At 39.5% G+C, this 27214-nt stretch overlaps 1 protein-coding gene across 1 annotated transcript in view; it reads left to right on the top strand.

Moving 5' to 3' along the window:
• LOC308358509 (cadherin-8) overlaps positions 1–27214 on the top strand; it is a gene marked incomplete at both ends in the record, with an annotated part of 287989 nt that overhangs the window by 177044 nt on the left and 83731 nt on the right. Inside the window, 3 exons of the mRNA XM_080828719.1 lie at positions 9409–9576; positions 13126–13313; positions 16705–16958. Of these exons, the coding sequence (XP_080684845.1) occupies positions 9409–9576; positions 13126–13313; positions 16705–16958 (610 nt within the window). The remainder of the gene's footprint in view (positions 1–9408; positions 9577–13125; positions 13314–16704; positions 16959–27214) is intronic.

The raw sequence follows: 27214 nt of genomic DNA on the forward strand, positions 1-27214 counted from the left end.
CTTTTGTGGTTCCATACAAATTTTAGGAGGGTTTGTTCTAGCTCTGTGAAAAATGCTGGTGATATTTTGATAGGGATTGCATTAAATGTGTAGATTGCTTTGGATAGCATACACATTTTAATAATGTTTGTTCTTCCAATCCATGAAAATGGAATACTTTTCCACTTTTTTGCATCCTCTCCAATTTCTTTCATAAGTGTTCTATAGTTTTCAGAGTACAGCTCTTTTACCTCTTTATTTAGATTTATTCCTAAGTATCTTATGGTTTTGGTGCAAGTGCAAATAAGATCAATTCCTTGATTTCATTTTCTGCTGCTTCATTATTGGTGTCTAGAAATGCAGCAGATTTCTGCACATTGATTTTATATCGTGCAACTTTGCTGAATTCAAGAATTAGGCCTGTCAATTTTTTGGTGGAGCCTTTTGGGTTTTCTACATGTAGTATCATGTGAAAGTTTGACTTCTTTCTTGCTGATTTGGATACCTTTTATTTCCTCTGCTGCCTTGTAATTGTATCTAAATGCCTCTGGTCTCTGAGACATGACAATTATCAACATTGAGTGCTTCCATAGTCCAGTGCTGATCCCCCAAAGCAGCTAGAAAAGCCCCCAATTACCATTTTATTTTGTTTCTCTTTCTTTCTCCCTCTTCACTCCCATCTACCTTCTCTTTTCCGTCTTATATTGATTCTCTTGTTCTCTCCTACATTTGTCCATACTGCTTATGTGCAAGAATTGTGTTTGGTTCTGGGCCTGTGAGAATGGATGAGACATGGTTCCTGTCTCCAGTGATTTACTATCGGAACAGGTTGAAATCATGAAAGTAAATGCTATGAGAAAGCGGCCAACAAAGGTGTGGAGGATCAAAAGGAAGAGAGTAATTAGTTCTATCTGGGAAGGTGTCTCAGCCTCTGAAACATCTGAGCTGGGCCTGAAGGGTTGGATGGAATTTTGAGAGATCCAGGAAAGGGCAAGTGTGGTCCAGGCTGCATGATCCACACAGAGTAGGGAAGGCGCTAAAGTCAGCGGAAGACTCTGAAGAAAGGTTAAGTGTCTGGGGAATCAAGGACATCCGCTATGCAGAATGTTGTAGTAAAAGATGAGTTTAGATACAGATCGTGTAGAGATTTGAATGCCAACAATAAATTTTGTCTGTCATCTGGAAATCACTGTAGGGACATTACTATTTTGAAGTTGATATGGGATGTTTATGCTTTGTGGCACTGTTGAATATCATCTTTGTTTCTTATTTTTTAAATAAGGTAAGTTTATTTAATTATTATTACCACTAAATTAATAACTAAATTTCATTTACATACATAGCCATGTATGCCTTTATTTATAAAATGTAAATACAAAATTAAATATATATATATCTGCGAGTATACATATGTGTAAATAGGTATATGTTCTATATCTGTATTTATATATATGTGTGTATATATACACACATATATGCATATATACATACATATATACATATACACATATACACATATATGTATATATGCATGTATATATGTATATATGTGTATATGTGTATATATACATACATGTATATACATATACATATATATTCATGTATATATACAAATATGTATATGTATATGTGTGTATATGTATATATATGTATATGTATATGTGTGTATATGTATGTATGTATATGTATATGTGTGTATATGTATATATATGTATATGTCTTACTTTATATATATATATATATAAAGTAAGACATTTGGCTTTTTACTTTTCATGTAATATATTAACTCTAAACTGTTTTTTGGCAGTTAATAACATTTTACATATAATACCAGTAAGCCTCAGGGAGTTTCAGTGATTTACTCAAGATCGCATGGCTGGTAGTATCAGATCAAAATAATTTCTCATTTGTATAACCTCTGAGTTCATGTTCTAAAACATATACTCCTCTGCTTTCCATAACATTGTGCTGAGAAATTTGGGGGAGGAGGCAACCTTCAATTCCTTCACAAAAACACATCACATTATCTTTGTTTATATTCTTTGGCAAATTTTAAGCACATAGAACAGTCATTTCATATTATTTTCAAAATTTAAGAATTGTTACAAACATTTTATGTTTATATATGTCTATGTTTATAAACGTTTTATGTTTATGTAGCACAATTTTTTTTTAAAGATTTCATTTATTTATTTGACAGAGATCACAAGGAGGCAGAGAGGCAGGCAGAGAGAGAGAGAGAGGAGGAAGCAGGCTCCCCACTGAGCAGAGAGCCCAATATGAGCAGAGAGCCTGATTCAGGGCTCGATCCCAGAACCCTGGGACCGCGACCGAGCTGAAGGCAGAGGCTTTAACCCACTGAGCCACCCAGGCGCCCCTGTAGCACAATTTTTAACATCTGCTTAACATTGTATACCTTCGATCTCTATCACCTTCACCACTAATTTAATATTTCCCAACTGTTGCATATTTCAATTGCTTGACGTTTTAAAAAAAATCACACAAAAAAGTGAGTATCTTGCTTTAAAAATTTGAGATATCTGGAAAAAGGAAAATTTATAATTTTCTTGGAATAAATTCTTAGTTTTACAAATACCAAATCAAAGTATCTAAGTAAGATTTTGATTGCTGATACATTTAACTCATTAGCTTTACAATTATATTGTAATATTTGACAAAAGCATGAGGGATATATGAGAAATCTAGTTTTTCCAAATCCAGACCATTCTGTTTATCTATCAACCTATCTATCATCCATCTATCATCATCTCTCCAGCTAACTCAGAAGTTACAGTCACAAAGAAAGGGAAATGCATATTTTTGAACCTTAAGGAGGGTAAAGAGTTTTCTAATGATTCACTTTGTCCTTTGTGCAAGTTTGACATTATTGTAGTTATTATACTGACGCTGTTCTTCAAGGATAAGATGGGCATGTGTTGGTGCATCTCTGGTTATATGTCCTTTACCCCTCATTCATGGCAGCATATGGTTAGCAGAAATTGTGACTACAATATATGGTGCCCAAAAGGAATTTATCCCTGGTGGATTTGTATCACTTAATCTCATCAATGAGAGACCCTTTTTCCACAGATAGTAAAATGATAATTGCACATTGAACTGGCAAGAGTTTTGGGGAATAACAAAGCTAGTGGTTTCATAACCAGGATAATGTGTTCAACAAGTCTTATTCAAAAGAGGAGTCTAGCACAGCATTTTATATCAACTGCTGTCTTTGAACGGCACAATCTGGGAGACCCACAAAGAGTGAATTACAGTAATCAGGCTTCAAAATGACAAAGGAGTTAATCAGCATCTCCTTGCCTTTCTCGTGAAGCCTCTCAATCTGGTGATATCACAGAAATTATAAAAAGAAGCCTTCGTGATGGATACAAAATGCTTCTCAAATGATAACACCAAAGACAATGGTAAACACACATACGGACACACACACACACACACACACACACACACAAGTCTTAAATTTTGAGATGACTGAAACTGGATTCTCATCAGAAGTCCTCCCTGGATAATGAGACAGAAGGAACAGCTGTTTAGCACTTTGGAAGAACTTAAGGCCAGCCTAGGACTTACATTTTTCAACCACTGCAACAGGGAAATCTCCATTTGATTGAATAAAGTTAACATAAAAGCGTGTCTTTTAAATATGGGCGAATCGACTCACAGTAGGGTAATGAATGCCATTTTCAGGGCAAGACTATCCCCCCTTTCCCTCCTTAGTTATCCCAGGAAGGTTCACACCTTCCCACCCCACTCTCCAGTGCCAGCTTCAAAATCCCCATTGAATTAAATTCATTGAATGAGAATGGGTTCTCATTCATTCTCATGAAATTTCTGATGAGAGTAGCTTTTCAAAGTGAAGTTCCGGGGAAACTCTTCTAAAATCTGATAGTTCACGTTCCCTCTTCTGAATTTACTTCACAGGTCATGCTTTTGAGACTCCAGCAGGACAGGCTCTTCCTCCTGAACACAAACTGTGTTTTTGTTTTGTTTTGTTTTTCTTCTCCTCAGAATCTTAGAGGCTCCTATTTTCAAGGAAAAAAGTTTGTCCCAAGGATGTTCCGTGTTTTTTTTTTTTTTTTTTTTTTAATCCAAGGGTAACCTCGGTGAAGGGCCTACGTATAAAAACTGAGTTGGAATTTTCTAAACATCAAAGACAAAAAAGATGTGATATTTTCAATTGTATCAACTCAAGTCAGTCCTGATATTACCATGTTTAATTAGCGGAGTTGATTTTCTTTTTTGTGAGGCTGTTTATCAAATGCCTACATCAAAGAGTTTTACTCACTGCCCCCAGAAGAAAGCGTTCTGTCGTACTGCTTGCCATAAAACTGAAAACTCTAATTTGTTGCCAACTTGATATAATGGAAGTTTAAACACAATATTTAAGCTTCTAAAAACATTGCTGGGCATTGAAAATGTGTAACTATGAGCATGTGGGAAGACATGAGCATTAATCTTGCTTCATCACTTTGGTGACGAAAGATGGACGCAGTTCTTGTCTTGGGGCGTGGGAAGCTATTTGAAATCAGCACCATCAAAGCTGTTTTAAGGCGGTTTATTTTTAGCAGAAAGGGTGCAGGGATCTCTTATCGACTGTTTTAAAATAAAAGTTGAAAATGGATAAAAATGCTGTTTAACTGAGGATTTCTGTAACTTTTTACATGGGTCAAAATTTTTGACTTAGCAAACCTGAGAAGAAAAATAACTACATTTTCTGCTTTATTCGAGGTGGTATTTGATACCAAACAATACTTCTTTTTGAAGTAAGGCAGTTCTCTCTTTTTGTCTATAAAAGAAACAGCCTAAAGCTTGGGAGAACATGTGAGCTAAAGCAAATAATCCGGGGGAGAAGTAGAGGCAACTTTTAAGGCAATTTTCTTATTTTAAGAGTTTATCATCATATTGCAACATCTATGTGGGTGAAATGATCTGCCTTTGCATAGGAATTTTACAAAAAGATTGTCGTGACGTGTACAAATGACCCAGGATGAGGAGAAAAATGGGAGGGCCAAGGGCACTTGGGTTTTTCCTAGCATGCTTTTATGGCTACAAGGTAGCAGGAAAAATGTTCCAGAAATTCTGTCTTGAATTTTCTAATGAGTCATTGCTAGTTGTGAGGTTGAGACTAGAGGCAGCTCAGAAAGCAAGAGCTGTTTATTATACAGTTTGTACCGTAGCCAGTGAAGTATGCTGCATGCCCTCAAGAAAACTTGGAGAGACTCCTTGCCTGCCTTAGAAATCAGAAAACCCACTCTTAGTGTTCTCTAAGAAAAGAGAAAGTGTGAAGACTTCCATGTGCAGCTTTCCAGCTGGGTTCTCTTGAGCAACTTCACTTAACTGGATACCTAGTACTCTCTCTTCTCTGACGGGGAAGCGACTACCTGCCCCGCCATGTCAAGGGGTGATGTGTTATTACACTGAAGTACTTTTGAACTCTAGATGTCTGTCTAAGAATGACATGCTGGAAACATGGTTGACCCTTGGATAACGAACCAGTATCCTAACCATATTTTTTAGGGTCTTGGCAGGAACAGGGTGATTAAGGATAATTTAATGAAGTAAATGTTGACAAAAGCTTGGCCAGGTTAAGGGAGACCATCAAGGGATAGTGAAGTACCCCAAGGCTAGCCAGCAGAAGTGCCATCATCACCCCTAGGCCTGAGACAACAAGGGATTGGGGCAGCTATTGGACACTAGAGTTTTGCTCTAGCAGTATCTGAAGATAATCACCATAGACTGGCCCAACATATGATTGGAGCATTTGGAGAGTCTGGAACTTCAGCAGCTACATCCTCACAGTCTCCTAGGGTAATGTGTGTTGGTTGAGTCTAGTGTAGAGTCAGAAAGTAAGAAAGTCCATGGGTGCCTAGGAGGCTCAGTCAGTTGAACATCCAACTCTTGATTTTGGCTCATGTCATGATCTTGGGGTCATGAGATCAGGCCCTGCATCAGACCCCCCACTCAATGGGGAGTCTGCTTAGGATTCTCTCTGTCCCTCTACCTCAACTCCCACTTGTGCTGCCTCCCCCTCTCCCTTTCTTTAATGAATGAATCTTAAATAAATCTCTAATGAATGAATCTCTAGTGAATGAAAGAAAAGAAAAAGAGAAAGAAAGAGTTCATAGAGGCAATCCATAAAGGCCACTCTTCCATGCCAAGAGTAGGTAGAAAATGCAGGAAACTGGATCTGGTGGGGGTGGGGGGGGAGCATAGGAGAATGTTTAGCACTGTAACCATCATCCGGATAAGCATTAAGTAAATTCTGATTGGGAAGGAAAAAATGGAAGGAAAAGAGCACAGTTGGGTAACTAGTGTATGCCAAGAACTGTGCATGAGTTCTCTCACACAGTCTTAGCATACCTACAATGGGAGGATGATTATTGTTTCCATTTGACAGGGCAAGATATTGAGTCCTGGCAAGTTTAATAATTTGTTCATGGTCACAAAGCTAGCAAGTGGGAGAATAACATGAGAAACCAAACTTGTTTGACTTCAATATGAAGGAGCATTTAAAGGGGACTCAAATGTGTCGATAGATATGCATATTTGGTAGTATGAATACCGTATACCTTGATGGTAGAAAGCATAAATGTTTCTGTAATGGGTGGAGACCCGTGGAGCTCTGCTTGTCCCATTTAAGCAAGTCCTTCCACCATAATGTGTCTCTAATATTTTGATATAACTCATAGACATTAAACCTACGTATGTTATTATAACCGGTCCTCAAAACTATTTTAATTCCAAGTGGTTTGAAAGACATCACATGTTGTTGTTTTTTTTTTTTAATTTAGTCTCTCACAATATATTTTTTTAAATGATAGGAATAATACATAGCACACTTCTCTGGGTCTGAGGAAATTGTAAAAATTCTTCTTCTGAAGTAACCTCAAAGGACTCATGTGTAGACTTCAACCCATCTGCACATTTTGGGAAAAAAAAAGAACAAAACCAAAAGTGCTGTCTTCCTTGGGGAATTATATCAGTTTCCTCTGATTATTAAATGTTGTGTGCCAAATTCCAAAGTCCAGTGGATGGCTTAGTTCAGGACGACCTTCGAATGTGATGGTACCTAAACTTTACATTTGTGTAACTATGATGGGAATAAAACAATTTTCTAATCCTTTCTACTGGAATTGGGCCCATATTGGAGATATGCTGAGTTAAGGAGTATATAACCATGGCAGAGTAGCCCGATGGGCATCTCATCGTGCTGATGGTGAGGTTTTGTTGTTATTGTTGTTGTTTTTTGTTCACGTTTGTTTTCTCATATAGTAATCTAAGTTTGCATGATTGTTATATTTCTGTTTTTCTCTTCTTTCTGTTTTTATTTATATCTAGGTATGGTCTATTGAGTTGCATTTTGATATGATCAGATCTTGAAACAAACCATTATATTGTAAGATATTATGTTGCAATTAATGTTCCCAAATAAGTAAGGTGATTTAATCAGGGCTCCCTGAATGTGAATCTCAGATATAAAAGGGGTGTCAAGGTGTAATAAAGTACATTGGAACTAGCAGCTCTTCCCAAAGTCTGCACCCTCTCTGGGTGGATTAGGTTTCCCTGGGGACTCTTGTGCCTCGCCTGCTACTCGAATCATTCAGGGATTTGAACTCCTTGCAAACCTTTTACAGACAGATGATTTAATTAGAGCTTAGGAGTCCAAAGGAAAAAACAAACAAACCATGATTATAATTTCAGAAATGGCCAAGAGAGTGGCTCATCCTCAATTTGAATTGAATTGAATTGAATTGAACCTGGGGTTATTAGGAGGGGAGAATTCTCTAGTCCAGACAGTTTTCTTTAACTTGGGCCAGAGGTCTAACACTCATCCATTCAATAGGAAAATTTTGGGCTAGTCACAGTAATTTCTGTTAGGGGATTTTAGCAATATAGTAGTGGGAGGTGTGTTTTCTGAGAGAGGGTTAAGTGAAACTGCAGGACACAGAAAAAATATAGCACAATCATTGTAAGAGATCTAGTCATTCTTTAAAATGGGAAAAATTGAAATAATTGCAACATCCGTTGATATGGGAAAGCTTAAGTTACTGATAGTGTATTCATACATGAAGAATTATGCAGCTATGAGAAGTAATGAGTTGGATGTCTATATGCTAACAACAACAACAACAACAACAAAAAGATCTCAAAGATAACCACTCTGTGATAGAAGAATGTCCCAGAAAAGTGCCTACTGTATCATGGCCGCATTTGTGGTTTAATATTCATATGCATATATGTACATTCGTATGCATAGACATATAACGGCTTTGGAAAGTACCCATCCAAATGTTAGCAATATTTATCTATAGATAGGAGAGTAGGGAGAGGGCTAAATAAAGATTTTTAAAATAGCTTCAGAAGTATCTACACACATTTTGAATCTTTAAGAAGACTATTAAATTACTGGAGAAATACATAAAAGAAGCAGATGGATGAAACCCTGAAAATATATCAAAAGAAAAACACAAACATTTTAGCACTGATGATATTATGTTATTTTGTACTATTTTGTACCTCCTTTCTCTCTGTCTTTTCATTTTTTTTTCTAAATTTTTTGTACAATAGAGAAAATGTAACAATTAAAATATAAATGTGGTTGAATAGAACGTTTGGATTTAGACACTTGCCTGTATTAATTCTGATTGGTGTTTTATTCATCTGTGTTGATCCTAATAATGTATTTCTTTCTTTCATCTTTCTGATATATTTGTGAGCTTCAGAATAATTTATCTTTGACCTCAGAGCCTTCAAGCTATTTATGTATTTACTCCTCTTGTAGGGGAATTGGCGCCTGTGATAAATTGTAAGATTCTTTCACTTGCAGGAGTTTCCTGGGTAGATGAGGCTATGTTATGATTTATACTTTAATTTGGTAGGCAAGAGTATGCCATTCAGTTTACTTTCTAATATATATCTTTGCAAGTTCTCTCTTTTTTTTGATACACTCTAAAATGTATTTTTGCAAGTTAGCCACTAATGCCTGTGACTAAAATCTTTCTCAGTGTTGGCATCACAGATGCATAGCAGTTAAAAGGCAAAAGAGGGGCGCCTGGGTGGCTCAGTGGGTTAAAGCCTCTGCCTTCAGCTTAGGTTATGATCCCAGGGTCCTGGGATCGAGCCCCACATCGGGCTCTCTGCTCCGCGGAGAGCCTGCTTCCTCCTCCTCTCTCTCTGCCTGCCTCCCTGCCTACTTGTGATCTCTCTATCGAATAAATAAATAAAATCTAAAAAAAAAAAAAAAAAAGGCAAAAAAACCCAGAAAATTATCTGAGTGGGGACTTGATGTGTGCACCTGGGTATGTTTGTGTGTGTCTGAGAGAGTTGTGTGTGTGAGAGAGAATTGTCACATTCAATTTGAATGAACCGTCTGTCTGAAAGTCATTCTCCCATTTTTTCCCCCCTCAGCAATTATAAAAACTGCCCTTCCCAACATGGACAGAGAAGCCAAGGAGGAATACCTGGTTGTTATCCAAGCCAAAGATATGGGTGGGCACTCCGGTGGCCTGTCTGGAACCACAACACTTACAGTGACCCTTACTGATGTTAATGACAATCCTCCCAAATTTGCCCAAAGTAAGTGAGTTCCCTGCACTGGGTGAAAATTTCCAAGTATATTGTGTTTTCATTTGAACATATGTCAGCAACATTCAAAAAACTGATAGCAATCATTGAATGCTGATTATATGCAAGGTATGCCAATTTATTATTTATAAATGTAAATATGAATATATAGATATGGAAATATACAAATATGGAAATATATATAAATATATGTTTATATATGTGTGTGTGTATATATATATGATAAACCAACTCTCCTGCTATTTTGGTACCAAATGTATCTCCATTTTACAGATTTCAAAGAAGTTGAGAAAATTTCCAAATATTAAATGGGTAGTAAATAGTGGAGCTAAGAATGTAGAACCAGGGTATCTGACTTCAGGATGTGTGCTTAGTTCTCTCTTTCATGGTACCTCCCAGTAAGAACTTGAGAGAATGATTAAAATGTACCTCAGACAGTGCTCTATCGATAATCCCACTTTGTTGGATAGAAGAAGCTGACCTCGGTAGCGCTTGAAGGGGGAAAAGCAGATATGCGATATACTTGCCGCACAAATAAGCCCTCCTCCTTCTTGTGCCTTCCTGTATTTCCTCCCACCGCCGTCAGTGCTCACCAACCCTGCTCTTCCCTACTGAAGCCATGCTCTGCCTCAGAAGCATCTCAACAAAATTTTAGGCAGCCACCATCCATGAATCAGAGAGATAATCATTATTTTCCAACTTTTCCAACTTGTGAGCACTGATCCAAATAATCTGACATAGATGCCTTGGGAAGGCCTTTCTGACATGAAAACTCTTGAGAGATGAATGATGACTAGGAATTAGCTGGAACAAAGTGAAACCGGGGAATGGGCGGTGGACGTTGTAGCTGGAGGAAGAGGTCATCCAGAACCCCATGAAAGAGGGGTGTATGGACCCTGGATGAGAATTAAAAGAATCTCACTCCCATTGGAGTCCAGAGCATCTGGAGAGTTAGGTTAGGCAGGAGTTAGCCATACTTGGATTTGGTACCATTTAAAGTACCATGATCTTTTTTTTTTCCCTTAAGATCAGTGGGAAGCCATTAAAAGGTTTTGCATTGTAGGTTAAGTAACAAAATTGGATTTGAAGGAAATCAGAGAAAATGAAATCTTGTGACCATCTTCCAAGTGTTCTCCGCACTGCAGCCGCTTAAAGGGTGTTTGTAAACATCCATGTGAAAAGTGAAAGCAGGGCTGGCAAGCAAGGGTGATCTCAGTGGAACTGGAGGAAGTGTATAGGTGTGACAGATACTTAAGGGTGAATGATAACAAAAGTCTAAGGATACATTGCATTTTCAGTCACATTGCTGCCATGAGCGATTACCTGCCTGCTGATGCGTTTTGTTCAGAAAGGGAATACCATTGGAGAACCTGTTTCTGAAGAGAAAGGAGTAGGGAGAGAAAGGGTGAAGGAGAGAGACACACGTGGGGCTTGAAAATGACACATTTGAAGTATCTTCGAAAATGTTATCTGCAGAACGAAATTCCAAGGTAGAAGGATCAGAAGGGATTCATTTTCATTAGTAATTTTAGAATTTTCCCTTCTGGCCATGCATAAATCAGATAACAATGCCACTGTTTTTAACCACATTTTTGAAATGGAGAGTACTATGTCTCCCATCCTTTCCCTGGTTCTTTGATTTGCTTCTCAGCGGCCATTATAGTTAAGGCTGTAATATGCAACTCTTCTTTCTCAGAAAATGATCGTTTCAGTTCAATAGTGGCAGGTGAGTTTCATTAGCTAGTGTTCCCTTTCTTAGGGGTAATAACTATTAACGATGATCACACTGATAGAGATGATGAGTGAGCAGAACAGGAATGGATAAACATTCCATTTGCTTGGCTTCCTGATGTAGGACCAGCAGCCAGGTGAAGCCCCTTGCTGGCTTATTTACTTAATAAGCATACCTAGAGGGATCATCTCAAACCTTACCTGGTATATAAAGTTTGAAGAAAATCGAATCATTATACCAATTATGAGAGAATTGGGAGACTTGGTATTTGACGTGTAGATTTTCAATGCGACCTTACGGTGAAACTATTTGGAAAACATTTTCGTTCCCCAGTCCCATGATTTCATGATTCTAAGAGACATTTTTATTTCATCATTAAATAAAAGTGTGTTACTGCTGAGGAAAACCTTACCCATCATCTGAAATAATCTGGTTAGATCGGGTAAAATGAGCCTTTGTTTGTCCAAGGGACTCAGTGATTGAGTTCTGACTAGAATTAGGTAATGTTCTCCAGATTTAATTTATCCTTTTGGTTTATAGCTCATCGGATATTTATCTTTTTCCCCTTGTTTTGGTTGTAATGGGACTAAAACTTCCCAGTTGTCTTGAGTTTTGGTTCCCCAGAAACAGGCACTGAGACAAGAATTTGATTATTAAGTAGTTTATCTTGGAGATGATCCCAGGAATCGCCAGTAGGAGAATGAGGATGTGTGAGAGAGGATAGAGAGCCAATAAGTACATTATCAATCCAGCTATGACTGTGCGGATCTGGAGCTTTATCCAGGAAACTCTGAAACACTGTAAATAAACAAAATAGAAGAAATAGCTTGATGTTACCCTACCAGAGAGGGGAGGAGCCTGGGATTTTATATCATAAGTGGTGCGAGTCTTTGAGGGCTGCTTCCGGGAGGGCATTAATTTTCTGGTAGTTCTGGCCTGACAGGCAGTGGATAAAATGGGTTCTGAAGGCCAGAGAAAAGCCTCAGGCAAAGAAATGCGGGAGTTGGCAGTTAGATGTAGGGCAGGTGTGTACGAAAGTGGTAATGACCAGAGGTTATGGTTGCTTCCCTCCGCCAATGAAATGAGTGACACCAATACACCAACTAAAGCGATTTGAGTAAAAATGGGACGGACACCACTAATTAGACACATTTTACTGGCCCCATGGGAGAATAAACGTACACTGTAATTGTATTTTGCCTAGAGAGTTTTGGAGGTAAGGATTTCTGGTCTTCAGAGCAATGAGGACTTGGGTAACAGGAGGGCTGTTTTATGTGTCTGAACAGCTTGCTGCAGGGCACAGCAGAAGTTTAGTAATTGGATTTTATCAAAAATGGTCTACAAGTCTGTAACTATAAAGGTAACTTCAAAAGTGACTTTCAGTGTGTTACACATTGCATCTTTCTGTGCTGAAATTAGGTTCATATTTTATGTTGGGCAACAATGAGTATCCCCACGGGCAGCCAGTGTGATTATACAGCAAATTGGAGAGAACATTGATGTAGACTCACTAATACCCTGATATAACTCTGCTCTAAATATACATTTGGTAAACATATGGTTGAGTAAGTTTCATATCTCAGAAGAGTCTCGAAAAGGAATCACTTCTCCTGGGATCTCTTTGTCTCTGACTCATGTAAAGGATTGTGCATTTTGCAGCAAAAGGGATACTTTTGTCTTCCATCACTGTGTTCCTAATTTCTGTAGGTGTGCTCAGAACAAAGAACGTATCCAATAAATATTTGCTAAATGGGTTACTAAATGAATGGAATTAGTGCCATGCTCAGTGTTGCTCTCTTTTTTCTAAGGTCTGTATCACTTCTCAGTACCAGAAGATGTGGTTCTTGGCACTGCCATAGGGAGGGTGAAGGCCAACGATCAGGATATTGGTGAAAATGCGCAGTCGTCCTATGACATCATTGATGGAGACGGAACAGCACTCTTTGAAATCACTTCTGATGCCCAGGCCCAGGATGGCATTATAAGACTAAGAAAGGTAAGCTAAGGGCTTGTTCATCTTCCAGATACCTCTTTGAAACTTGAGTTTTGAAGTTTACAGGAGTTGGGTGGACCTCTTTAGCTGTGAAAAGGTAGAGCCCTTTTGGCACCTCATACCTTTGGCCCCCACTTCCTATTTCAGCTAAAGCCATGCCAACCAGTCACCATGGTGTAGGTAGCTTCGTGTATCCCCCATCGTATCTCTCTCATTGATGCCCCAGTGTTCGTCCCTAAGCTGAAGGAATTTTCTCAGTTCCTTTCTAGAGCACTCCGGTCACAAAGGGGAAGTTAACACTCAGAAGGTAAACCTCAAGCAATGAAGGACATAGATTGGTAGGCACTTCTCATTCTTTTTTTTTTTTTTTTTAAGATTTTATTTATTTATTTGAGAGAGAAAGTGAATGAGCAAGAGAGACAGAGAGCACAAGCAGTGGGGAGGGGCAGAGGGAGAGAGAGAAGCAAACTCCCCGCTGAGCAGAGAGCCCGATGTGGGGCTCGATCCCAGGACCCTGAGATCATGACCTGAGGCAAAGGCAGACGCTTTACCCACTGAGCCACCCCGGTGCGCAGCAGTTCTTATTCTTTGGAGACATCATTCTGAGGCATATTTTCTATGGTTCTCAAGAGGATTCCCAGTAGGAAGAAGATTCAGTTGGCCACAGAGGTGGCAAGTTCAGTGGCTTTTAATCCTTCTCTGTAGAGTTCTCCCCATTTCTGCACTTCTGTTTCATGGAATATTTCCACAAAATATATTGCAGGTTCCTGAGTCTTTATTGCAGACTCTGCTTTCAGGAGAACTCAAAGACAGACAAAGCAGTCCACCTTAGTCATTCTGGCCAGCTCCAGCACTAGAAAGGTGGAGCCAACCCTTCTCCCTTTGGGTATTCAACACCATGCATCAAAAGTCCAGGCATTATGGTAAAGGAAGCTCATCTTTGCTTTGCTCCTGCGAGTGGGACTACCACTGGAGAAAGAACTATCTCCATGAATAGTACAGATAATATACCGCGATTTGCATCTACTTTTGCCAGCAGCCATTTCTTTTGTGATAGATGTGAAAAATTTTGTACAGTATTTTCCATATTTAGCTATCATCATGACATTTGCATTCATAAAAAATTGTAGAACGTATTTCATTGTTTTGTGGGCATTGGCATTTGCAAGGAAAATACCCTTTTGTCCTCCTCATGAGTATTTTTTTTTCAATATTGTTCTTCATGTCTGTTTCACAAAATAGTACAAATTAATTTCCGTTAAATATGTTGGCTCATGAATAAGAAGATAGATGGCCGAGCACACTGTTGGGAGCCAACAGTTCTTTGTCCGTTTTGCTCGGCATTACATTCATGTGATTCCAAGCTTACTGTCTAATTCTCTCTGTCATGTTACATAGGAATCTGCTTCCAGTGCTCATGTCCTCAGAATCCCCCCTTGGAGACATGGGGACAATGGGAACCTGGAGTTTTGTGGATATGCTTTTGTATACAAAATCAATTGTTTAAATTAAATTCGAGGTGAAAAGAATGGCTGCGTTTATTTTAACTGTGCAGAGCAACACTAGCTTTCTACCTGGCTTGAGTTTAGGTTAAGAGTTACAAAGTATTTAAAAACTCATGTTTAAAATAGAGTACAGTATAATTATACTTGAGTCAATTATTGAATAACCCAGAGCCACATTTTCCTTGGCTAATGATTCCTAATGTCATTTTTATTGTTATTATTAACTGCCATCCTTTGCTACCATAAGGTGCTTTTTATAAACTGAAGCAATTAGCCGTGTGTTGTAGTTTTATTCACTGTTATTCATAAACACGGAGCTATATACTACACATTTTGACACCAAGAAAACCATGTATTTTACTGTAGAGAACAATGTGTAGGGAGTCATATTTCTACAATTCAGGATCTTCTTTTTTGTCTGATAAAATCCCAAGGACACCAGGATGTGTTTGTATACATTGTTATTATGTGGAGCTAAGACATAAACAGAACGTAATCTGCCATACTTAACAGTGTTTGTGAAGAATTCGAAATTACAAAATTGTTGCAGCAGGGGTGATTGGCAAATTAAGAAAATGCTGATGTTGAATCCTCTATTCATAGGTGCATGTGCATGGTAATTTCAGAATAGACAGGGACGTGAATATCTGCCTTGTTTACTAGAAAACATTTCCCCCAAAAGCCAAGTCCCATTAGAACTGAATTCACGTAGAAAAATCAACCCCAAATTTTGAGAAAAGAATACATATTTAAGCTTGTACGGGGGTTCTGGAAGAGTCCACTAATGCCAGCTTGTCTTGCAGTTGATTATTTTTTTTAAATCTGCATTGCAGATTTAAAGTTCTGTTTCTTATGAAGATTTGCAGCGCACACCTGAATTGTCTCTCTGAACCTTGACAGACGCTTATTCTTGAAAGCTGACATATTTTGAGTTGCCAAGAATTGCACTGTAAGGATTCTGATACAGATGGGCTTCTGAGTGTTCAGGGGACCTGCTTTCTTCTCCCTACCTCTCTTTACCTAGATCATTAGCTGAAGTCTCAGGGGCTCTTAAGGAATGACGTATTAACTTGTCAGAAATATTGTCAGTAATGGGGCAATGGGGTAATTCCAAATGGCTTTCAAGTGGTTGGTGGAAGCACAGCCAGACCTAGTTATCTATATATACTGCTTTCACCCTTCCTTCTTCTAAATATAAACACAGATAAACATGCATCTGCATACATATTCCCTTATATGCCCACCTACTTCATAGCCCAGAACTTATAATAGAGACCTTCTAAGAATACTCTAAAAACTAATCAACCTCAGCTCAGCCCCATGATCAGTAGAGCAGCGATGCTTTTGGAAGTGAAATAAGAAAACACTCTTTGTTGGGATTAGTGCAAATTATGCTTTATAATGTCTCCTTGGACTAAACAATGATTATTTCTAGTTCTTTACATTTCACACACTGTTGCAGAAATGATAAAATATTCTTCCCAGATAGAGATTGTGTTCGATGCCGCCTTATCTCCTACCAGCAGAGGCCCGATTAACTGGCTGATTGGTATGCAGGTCATGCCACCACTAGTAAAATTTTATTATGACTCTGAAGTGAAATTTTGATGGCACAATTCATGACTGTGAATATTTTGTGAATTCCAAGTGAAATGAGCAAAACAAAACAAAACAATAGGAGATTAGATTCACTGAGCTTGTATAATAAACAGATATCAATAAATGCCTGTAAAATTTACAGGTTGAGTCTGAGGGAATGGAGAGTGATCCCATTAAGGCTCACAAATGGGCTTAAATGCACATAACTATCATCCATCAGCATTAGACTCATTTGTTCTTGCTGCTGTGGTCATTAGTGAGAAACATTCATCTTTGTCATTTCTTAACAGCCTCTGGACTTTGAGACCAAAAAATCCTATACTCTGAAGGTAGAGGCGGCCAATGTCCATATTGACCCACGTTTCAGCGGCAGGGGGCCCTTTAAAGACACGGCAACAGTCAAAATCGTTGTTGAGGATGCTGATGAGCCTCCTGTCTTCTCTTCGCCTACGTACCTCCTTGAAGTTCATGAAAATGCTGCTCTGAACTCCGTGATTGGGCAAGTGACTGCTCGTGACCCCGATATCACTGCCAGTCCTATCAGGTATTTCTTTTTTAAAAGGCATACAGGCTACATTAAATGACAAGCGCATCAGTACTCGATGCAGTTATGTGTACATTCTGAGTGGTTGCCTTTGGAGGTATGCTCACATGACTGAGGAATTCTGGTGAACACAATGTGTGTGTGCGCATGTGCATGCATGTACGCATAGGGACGCCTGTTCACACATGCCCACTCGAAGCTACGTATAGTACCCAGAGCCAGGAATATCGAGGTGAGCAAAGTTATTGCAGCTTTCAGAGAACTCACTGAAAATGCAAAATTGCATATGTTCTGCAGTGCATCGTAGTGAATCTTTTATATTTTCTCTGCTTGATTGTGTATTTGGGTTTTTTTTTTTATTGCTGGTTTGTCTTCTTTCTTTTTTGACAGTTAAGTGAATTATATATAAGAATTTTAGGGGCATGAGACGACTGTCTCAGTGCATTAAGAGGCCCCTGTGTTATTTCTGTGTTTGGTGTTTGACTTTGAAATTATTTTCTTATCACTTCATGGACATTTCTGATAGATCAGCATATCTGGATTGGTACCTTTTGGACAAAATCTTTCTCTGCTATTAAAAAAAATCCTTTTGTTTATACTTTCCTTGCTCAGAATTTTTTCCCAAGATGAAATAATCCTTTATTAAAGTTTTTCTGCCTTTTTTAGAAGTGAGGCTCAGCTCTGTTTTTTTTTTTTTTTTCCTTCCTTTGAACTGTGTACATCTTTTCTCTTGTGCCAGTCATCCAAATGACAGTACAGGTGCTCAAGCTAAATAGCTTTCTTCTGAAAGAACATGAAAATCTATAACCTGTACACTGGTCTCCAAGGGTGAAGTGTTGGCTAATGATGTGTTTGAGTGTGGATTTCAAATATTGTCTTAGAAATGCTTGTCAGGAGGGAGAGAGAGACAGAGAGAGAGAGGGAGGAATACAGTTTTGAAGAATTATCTATTCTTCATTTGTGAATTAGTTGTCAGTTCATCCCAATGTATTGAAGGGATATACTTCCAAATACTCTAATCCAGGAAACTCCGGCCATGTGAACTTTCTGGAAATTCTGTTTATTCACTTCCTTTTTATGTACTAAATTCCCATTACTCATAAGGGTGCTGAAACTGTGGGACAGGAAGTGAAACTCACAGAATAGGCAGTGCCCCCGGTAATTTTAGTTAGGGCAAAAACTGGTTCTTTTCAGATCCAGAAAAACTGGTTTTAATACAAACCACTTCAAAATCCGGGATAATATAGGGTATATCCCAAAAGGATACCAAAAAAAAAGAAAAAAAAAAAAGTTTCCCTTGGGGCGCCTGGGTGGCTCAGTGGGTTAAGCCTCTGCCTTCAGCTCAGGTCATGATCTCAGGGTCCTGGGATCAAGCCCCACATAGGGCTCTCTGCTCAGCGGGGAGCCTGTTCCCCTCCCCCATCTCTGCCTGCCTCTCTGCCTACTTGTGATCTCTGTCTGCCAAATAAATAAATAAAATCTTAAAAAAAAAAAAAAGTTTCCCTCAAAGGAGCCCAATCTCTAAGAAGATAAAAATCCCACTTAGGGATTTTGAAAAATGGTCAGTTGTCCATTCTCAGTTCTAAAGAGGTTGAGCAAGGCTTAGCCACACAGAATGCCCACATTTGCCCAAGAGAACTCTGTCTCTCAAAGAGCCAAGGGTTGAAGACAAGGTCAGTGAGTATCCAGAAAACTAGAGGGACACGGTCATCCATTTCCTGACTACATGTTGAGGTTATGAAATGGCTCTAGATTGAAATGCTGATCTATAGATATGGGCAATGATATCGGTTGAATAATGAATCTGTCCTGTTTTATGTCACTGCATTTTCTCTGGAAGAACACAGACAGGAACGATTACCACTTTCCTCATATCTCCAAGCATGAGACAGAACGAAGATAGGTTCAGCTGAATGACAGGGCCAGGTTTAACAGTGGATTTGACAAGAGTTTTACTCTTTTCAGCAAGGAACACAAGAAGGGATCAGGGATATGCCAAGCTAGGGGCCCTTGGGGAGGGGGGTGGCTTCAGATATTGGGGTAATCTCACATATACTCCAAACATGGTATCCATAGTGACCGTGGAAAAAGACTTCCAATGCAGGGACATGGTCTAAATCAGCTAGAGATGAGGTCTCAGGAGCTTGTCATGCCCTAGTGATGGCAACCTGGACTTACAGAACTGGTTAAAAATCCAGTTTTTTGGTTGCTGACATATTCTGCACATTTTGTTATCTATCCATTTACTGAGGCCGACATGGAGATTTACTGATACTGTTTCCAGTACCCAGGGAATCCAGTGATGATTGTCATTGTCGTTAATTGTTGTTATTATTACTGTTGTTATTACTACTGCTTTGAAATTAGTTTATTTTTTTAGAGAGGGAGGTGGGGAGGGGCAGAGGGAGAGAGAGAATCTCAAGTATGCTCCATGCCCAGCTGGGAGCCTGACGCAGGGCTCCATCTCAAGACCCTGAGAGCATGACCTGAGCCAAAATCAAGAGTCGGACACTCACCTGACAGAGCCACTCAGGCACCCCAAATTCTTACCACTGCTTTGAAAGGCAGGTGTAGAGGAAGCTTGAAGCTGCTTAGCAACTACTGCCCAGCTTGGGAATGTTTTGTTTTCAGGCAAACCTAGGGGGATTTAGGGCTGTGTTACCAGGAGAGATGGATAGATAAAATAGCATCTGATGACACAGACATGTCTGTGCCTCTGATAGATTCCAAGCAAGCACTCGTTCCTTGGCATCTGTGGTCCCCCCCAAAGAAGGGGTGAATACTGTTTCAAAGCATTTCACAATAGGGTTCTGATGTACATGCCACTCAGAAGGCAAGTCCCACAGAGGTCTGAACGCAGGGGGATTGGCTGCATGGGATGAGAACGTAAGAAACATGAACTGCATGTTTCAGCACCTGTTCTACTTTTCTGCATTTGTTGCTCACCCCCCCGACCCCTCCCACAACCCCACTTCATTGGGTTATAGAGAGCAGTTTTCTTTGCACAATTAGTTAATTTGAGTAGAAAATTAAATTTCCTGACTAGCCAGAGCAATGCATGGTTCCTTATGAGTCTAGCAGACAGATTTAGAGCCATTTAACCTTTTTAAACAGAACTAGAGGACACGGATATTCAGGGAATTACCGAATAACAAATAGCTGTGCATTATTGTCTCTTTAGAACTGTTGTATGTCGTATGCTGACAAGAATGCACCCATCTTTTAGGGGGATGTTCACTTTGCCATCCAGCAAGAAATACACATTTATTGTGGCATTTGCTGTGTTAAAATATGCAGTCCTTTATTGGTTGATCAACTTCCCATAAGGCTCAACTTTTGAGAGCATATCGTCGAGCTGGAAATAGCCTGTATTTTAAAATTCTTTTACTTAAACCTATATCTATACCTATAACTTTACCTATACCTCCACCTGTATGTTTATCTTTGTATATATTTCCTTTCAGGAGAAAATAGACAATGACATAGGGAGTCTTACCTTCTCCCTTCTAGGAACATTAATCAAACATTTGCTTCTTTTTGGGGTGCCTGGGTGGCTCAGTGGGTTAAGCCTCTACCTTCGGCTCAGGTCATGATCCCAGAGTCCTGGGATAGAGCCCTGCATCAGGCTCTCTGCTCAGCGGGGAGCCTGCTTCCTCCTCTCTCTGCCTGCCTCTCTGCCTACTTGTGATCTCTGTCATAAATAAAATCTTTTAAAAAAAATTTGCTACTGGGGCACCTGGGTGGCTCAGTGGGTTAAGCCCTTTGCCTTCGGCTCAGGTCATGATCTCAGGGTCCTGGGATCAAGACCCACATCGGGCTCTCTGCGAAGCAGGGAGCCTGCTTCCCTTCCTCTCTCTCTGCCTGCCTCTCTGCCTGCCTCTCTGCCTACTTGTGATCTCTGTCAAATAAATAAAATATTTTAAAAAAGAAAAAAAAAAATTCACTACTTCTTTTCAATACTATATGTATCTCAGTAACATCAAATAATGTGGGGTAAAGTATTTAAAAGATGTTATGCTTTGAACTTATGCAGACTAAAATTTGAATCCTATCATTGCTGCTTCCTCCAGTAGCCAGTCTCTGGACTTCTCTGAGACTCGGTCTCTTCTTCTGAATTTTGGGATAATATCATGTCCCTCACAGGGTTACTGAAATAATTAAGTTATTGAATTAAAAAATGTAGTAGCTATTAGCATTGCTATTTAATAAAACCGCCATCAATGTATATCGTAGATGCAAATGAAAAATCCAGTGCTTATTTTAACAGAGATTCTTCTCCTAAAGGTTGCTGACTGTGTAGCATTATCTGTTTTTCCTATAACAGTTACTGGCTAAACAGTTTAATTAACCTCAGTTAGTGTAATCTGCCCCTGCTGCTGTTGTGAATATTGTTCCTAGTGAGTGGTCAGTATGCAGCAAGTATACTGAATGTACTCATTTCATTCCCTAACTCCTCTCCTATAGGATAACATACTCATTTCCTCAACTTAACCGATGAGGAAACTATGGATAAAAGACCTAAGTTGCTGGGTAGCACACAAATAATCAAGTGTGGAACTGTGATGCGTACCTAGGTTTTTCTGACAGCACAATGTCTTATCCGCTGTCCCTCTGCCACACTTTCTTTCCCTGTGTTCTCAGGGACTTCAGCTATGTCTCTGCTTGTTGGAACAGCTTAGCAGGACCAGTTTTGGGGGTTTTTTTAATAGATTTTATTCATTTATTTATTTGACAGATCACAAGTAGGCAGAGAGGCAGGCAGAGAGAGAGGGGGAAGCAGGCTCCCTGCTGAGCAGAGACCCCCCCCAATGAGGGGCTCAATCCCAGGACCCTGGGATCATGACCTGAGCCGAAGTCAGAGGCTTTAACCCACTGCCCCACCCAGGCACCCTAGCAGGACCCGTTTTAATTGAAATCATAAACTACCATTCTCTAAATGGACTCATTCCATTTGGGATGCATACCCACAAGGGAAGAAAATATCCCAGGTCTGTGGAATTCACCAGAGCATGGATGGGAATGCTCCTTGCTCCACAGTCCAACCCCTTTGTATGGGTTTTGTTACTATTGGCTGTAAACCCAATTGTGATTAAGGAGGTAAAAGAAGAAGGAATCTTCTAACAATAGCATAAATCAGATCAGACATTGTGCTAAGTTCCTATTATGTATCATTTCACTTATTTCTCATAAAGGTTGCAGTGAAGTAGTCTGTATGATTTTAGTTTCCTGGAGAAGGAGCTGAGGCTCTAAAAGGTTGAGTTCCCTGTGTGTGGTCATAGAGTAGGGGGTGCGGGGCCAGGATTTAAACCTAAATTTCTTCTTTACCATTGCTACCGTATCTATGCATGCTTTGCTTGTTCTGGCATTTTGCATGAGGGGTGGGATGATGATGATTCATGTTTACTGAGCCCATCCTTTGTGACAGACACTTTGAAATGCTTTTATATGCAGTTAACTGTTTATAGGTAAGGTAGAAATTTTCAGCATAACCTAAGAGTTAAAATGTCATCCAGTGTCTTCCTGTTAATCTGCTGTGGCTCATTTTTTTTCCCCTTTAATACATTTATTTCAAGTGTATTGGGTGTTACCATGGTGTTGAGATGATATGGGATGGTCGTTTTTAGGTAGTTGCTTCCTATTTCTTTCAGAGCATGAGCTGCTTAAAATTAAAGTGGGGCTGATGGCCATTCAGCAGGCAGAGTAGACTGACACATGACCATGGTAGCCACAATGCTCTGTTGTCCTAATTCCTCTCCTGAATGTAAGTGCCCACTCAGCATAAGAGATTGCATTTTGTTCTTCCTATTTGAACTCGGGCATTTTTACAATTCACTGCAGTTACCTGGCTTGCTGTTAATGAGCTCTTTTCCTGAAAACACTCTCCTTACATTCCTGATGTCCAGTGATGCAAAAGTGGGAATATTCCACACTGTTGAGAATGTCGCATTAATTTAGAGCATAGACTGTGTATCGATGGACTCCCCAGTCTTGTAGTAACTCCCGTATTTGGTTAGGACTTAGTTTTTGTCTGTTTTAATTCAATTTTATTTATTATTCGCATTATTTTTTGGTGATAAGAACACTTTACGTGAGCTCTACCCTTTAACAGATTTTTAGGTGCATACTATAATATCTATCGTTAACTCTAGACACAGTGTTTTACAACACCTTTCTAGAACTTAATCCGTCTGTGTAACTGAAATTTTACACCCAGTGATTAGCGACTCCCCAGGTCCCCCTCCTCCCAGGCCCTGGCAACCACTGTTCTGTGCTTTTATGAATTTGACTGTTTTAGATTATCTCCCATATATAGAATCATGTGGTACTTGCCCTTCTGTGACTGGCTTATTTCACTTACCATGATGCTCTCCAGGTTCATATCTGTTATGGTGCAGCATAGAAATTCCTTCTTTTTAAGGCTGAATAGTATTTCATTCTATCTATAGACCATATTTTCCTTATTCATTCATCTGTTGATGGTCATTTATGTTGTTTCCACATCTTGGCTGACATAAAGAGTGTTAACAGTGAACAAAGGAGTGCTAATCTATCTTCAAATCCTGGTTTCGATTGTTTTGGATAAATACCAGAAGTAAGATTGCTGGGTCATATGGTGATTCGATTTTAAATAATTTTATAGGAACTCCCATACTGTTTTCCACAGGGGCTGCACTTCTTTGCATTCTCACCACCAGTGTGCAAAGATCTGGTGCAAGGACTGAGTCCTTTTAAAAAATCATTAAAACTTGGTCGCTTAGTTTCTGCACACTTTTAGCCAGATACATGTTTGATTGTCTCCCAGTTCAGAGGCACCAAGTCTTCAAGTCATTGTTCCAAAAAACTTACTGTACTTGCTAATTCAACCACCAGTGGTTAATGCATCAGTGAAATCTTACATTCAGTCAGATAGCTATTTATTCATTATTTCTTCGTGTGTGTGTGTGTGTTAAAGGACTTATTTATTTTGTTGTACAACTAGTATCAGCATAACTTGGGTTTTCCTAGGGAATTTCTATAAAGACAAAGCCTCTGCCCTCATGGACCTTATTCTAAAGTAGGGAGGATGGCTGCATAGCCATGGAAAACCCAAGCCCTTCACATTTATCTAATTAGATACGTGCTCTCTAAAAATGATAAATAAAGACAGATTATGGAACTTGAGGGTCACACCGAGGAAGAAGTTTCCTCGTTTCATAATGAATTGGAACAGAAGCAACCATAGATACCCAATGATGATAAGGTGGAAATATCCCACAGTGTAGAGACCAAATATTAATTTGGAGAGGGGACTGTGTGTATATAATTTTTTTTCTCTCATTCTCTCTTTCTCTGTTTTTCTAAAGAAATGCTTTGGGTAGGAAAGGGCTCCTTTTTCTCCTTAGAGGAATAATAAATAATACGTGATGCAGGGACGTTAGAATCCTGGGACTAGCAGAACCAGATAATATTATTTATTAAAGCAGTTAGACCAACCAGTGGAGCAATTAGAGGCAAAAAGCTGAAAACTTGTAGATGGAATTTTTGATACTAAAAATGCATGCGAGAAAATGTTAAAATGGTTTCTTTAGGCATAATAACAAAAGCTAGAATGAAATTAAGCAGTAAGAAAGAAACAGTTGGAGTTCAGTGAAATATAATAACTGATTCATAACTAAGGGGTTTATTTCATTATAAGTGGCTCTAAACAGCATCTTCACTTGCAGTTGGCTCAAAATTGTATCTTCCTATAAATTTTCCATATAGACTGCAAACCAATGTTTAGCAAAAATATTTTTTATAACATAAAAGTGCATTTATGCCTGTTAACTTTGAAAAACAGATACACACTGCCTTTCCCCAAGAGCAGCATCTCCCTGTGTTTGCAGGGACACGATTGGGATTAAAGATATTGTGGCCAGATCAATTCGAACTCCAGTTTCTTTGCACTAGGACTTCACAGGAATGTTAATTTGCTAAAGTGCATCGCACTTTATAAGAAAGAGAAAAGGTAAGCGGCGCATTCCCTCTTGGAACTTTGTGTAGTTTTGCAGAGCCTCTGGAGTGTAAGGGAGGACACTCACGCTCTGTGCTCGTCGGTGCTCTAGACGATAACGTGTTGAGCATTGCAAGTATCACAAGCCTTATTCCTCTATGTTGAACAGGTTACGCATCTCTTTTGTTACTGTATGAGTCTCCCTCCCCCTTCCCCTCCTTTTCTTTTTCTTTCTGTAGGACCCACTTAAGGAAGACTTAAGACTTCCTCGAATACTTTGACTCTATTACCTTAGGCCAGGGGCCATTAAACTATATAGCCTGTGTGCCAAACCTGGCCTACCACCTTTCTTTAAATGAAGTTTTATTGGAACACAACCATCCTCATTCTTTTTATGCCCTACAACTGCAGAGTTGAGTAGCAGTGACAGGGGGTGTACTGCCGGCCGAGCCTAAAATATTTACTTGACAAAAACGTTTGCCAACCGCTACCCTAGACGGATCGGGGTCTGGATTTTCATCCGTAATTTGAATAGTTAGCTCCCATATCATTCCAGGATCTTATGTTGTCTCAGAAACTCCCTAACGATAAAAACAAAAAACAAAAAACAAAAGCAAAACAAAAAAAAAAACAAAAAAAAAACAAACAAACAAAAACAAAAAAACAAAAAAACATTTTTTTAAATCTGTAGCAGTCAAAGAAATTCTCTGGATGACACTCCAGCTGTATGTGATAGGAAGCGGCTTCTCCCAAGCTTTCCTGAGAGCCCCTGGGACATCAGTCCTCATGGGACCCACGGCAGAATATACTCATGTTGAGTCTGCCAGAAAAGTCTGGTTTTGTTCAGTGTAGCTTTGGGGCCCATCCTTATAACTACCCTACAGGCTATGAAAGGGCATCCTGAAAAATGCCGTGATGCTTTACCTGCTTGAAGTGAGGAATTTACTTGTTTCTTGCGTGAGTTTATTATAAAACGCCACTTTTTCCTCCATTCTGCAGACCTCATTAATGACTACAATACAGGGTTTTTAGAATACAGGCTGGTGACTGCCTTAGCCAAATCCTGGTCTCTGCATTTTGAGGTCTTGGTAAATTCTCTGAGTAGCAGTATTTCTGTATCTAAAAATATAAAATGGCAAGAAGTAGAAATTCACTTGGAGGAGGCTTGCTGTACGTAGTATGTTCCACACACTCTGACATGTATTCTCCGTTGTTAGACTCGATATTCAACGAGTGATACTGGAAATAATGTCTGGATTTTCATTTGTGCCTATTTAGTATTTTATTTTATTTTAAGATTTTATTTATTTATTTGACAGAGAGAGAGAGATCACAAGTAGGCAGAGAGGCAGGCAGAGAGAGGAGGAAGCAGGCTCCCCGCTGAGCAGAGAGCCTGATGTGGGGCTCGATCCCAGGACCCTGGGATCATGACCTGAGCCGAAGGCAGAGGCTTAACCCACTGAGCCACCCAGGCGCCCCACCTATTTAGTATTTTAATATAGTGCCCTCCACAGGTTATCTCATTTATACTTCATTACAGTAACTCTGTGGTTTACACATATTCTATTGCACTTACCAAATTGTTACAGGCTGTTTTCCCTGGGAGTAGATGGGAGTCTGAAGTACAGGGTGTTTGTTAGGGATCAGCACCCATAAATGGAAGGGGACAAAAATCAGGATGAGCAGGGGGAGACGTCTAACAGCATACAGTCCCTGCAAAAGCTTGGCCCAACGCAGTGGGTCTCTGGAATGAATGTTGGTCATCAGAGGAGTCCTGCCTCAGGCCAAAAGGACCTTTATCCCTCTGCTTGCTTAATCTCCAGATAAACTCTGGAGCATAGGCTCTCAGATTGGAAGGAGTGGATAGCTGAAGGCTGCCTGCTGACCCCTCCCCACACAGCTCAGGCATCCTTCCTCAAAGGAAGATCCGCACAGCATGTCTTCATGTCAGTCATGGATCAGAGCTCTGAGCCTCTCTATTAGGGAAGTAATTTGACTAAATTCATCATGCTAGCCATGTAGCTCCCAAACCCATGTTGGCACCACACTACAGTATCTTCCTTTGGGCAAGTAGATACTTGTTCTGCATTTTGACATACAGACACTGAAGGGCCGGATGGGAGCGCCGAAATGCTCTCCGTGTAGTATGGCCGTAGTTATCCAAAACCATGAAGCTGCATGAATTTATAAAATATGTTATAAAATATTTTAACCCACTGAGCCATGCAGGTACCCCCCCCACCCCCGTTTTTAAGATTTTATGTATTTATTTGACAGACAGAGA

This window comes from Martes martes, assembly GCF_963455335.1.
Source record: "Martes martes genome assembly, chromosome: 17".
NCBI classification, from domain to species: Eukaryota; Metazoa; Chordata; class Mammalia; order Carnivora; family Mustelidae; genus Martes; species Martes martes.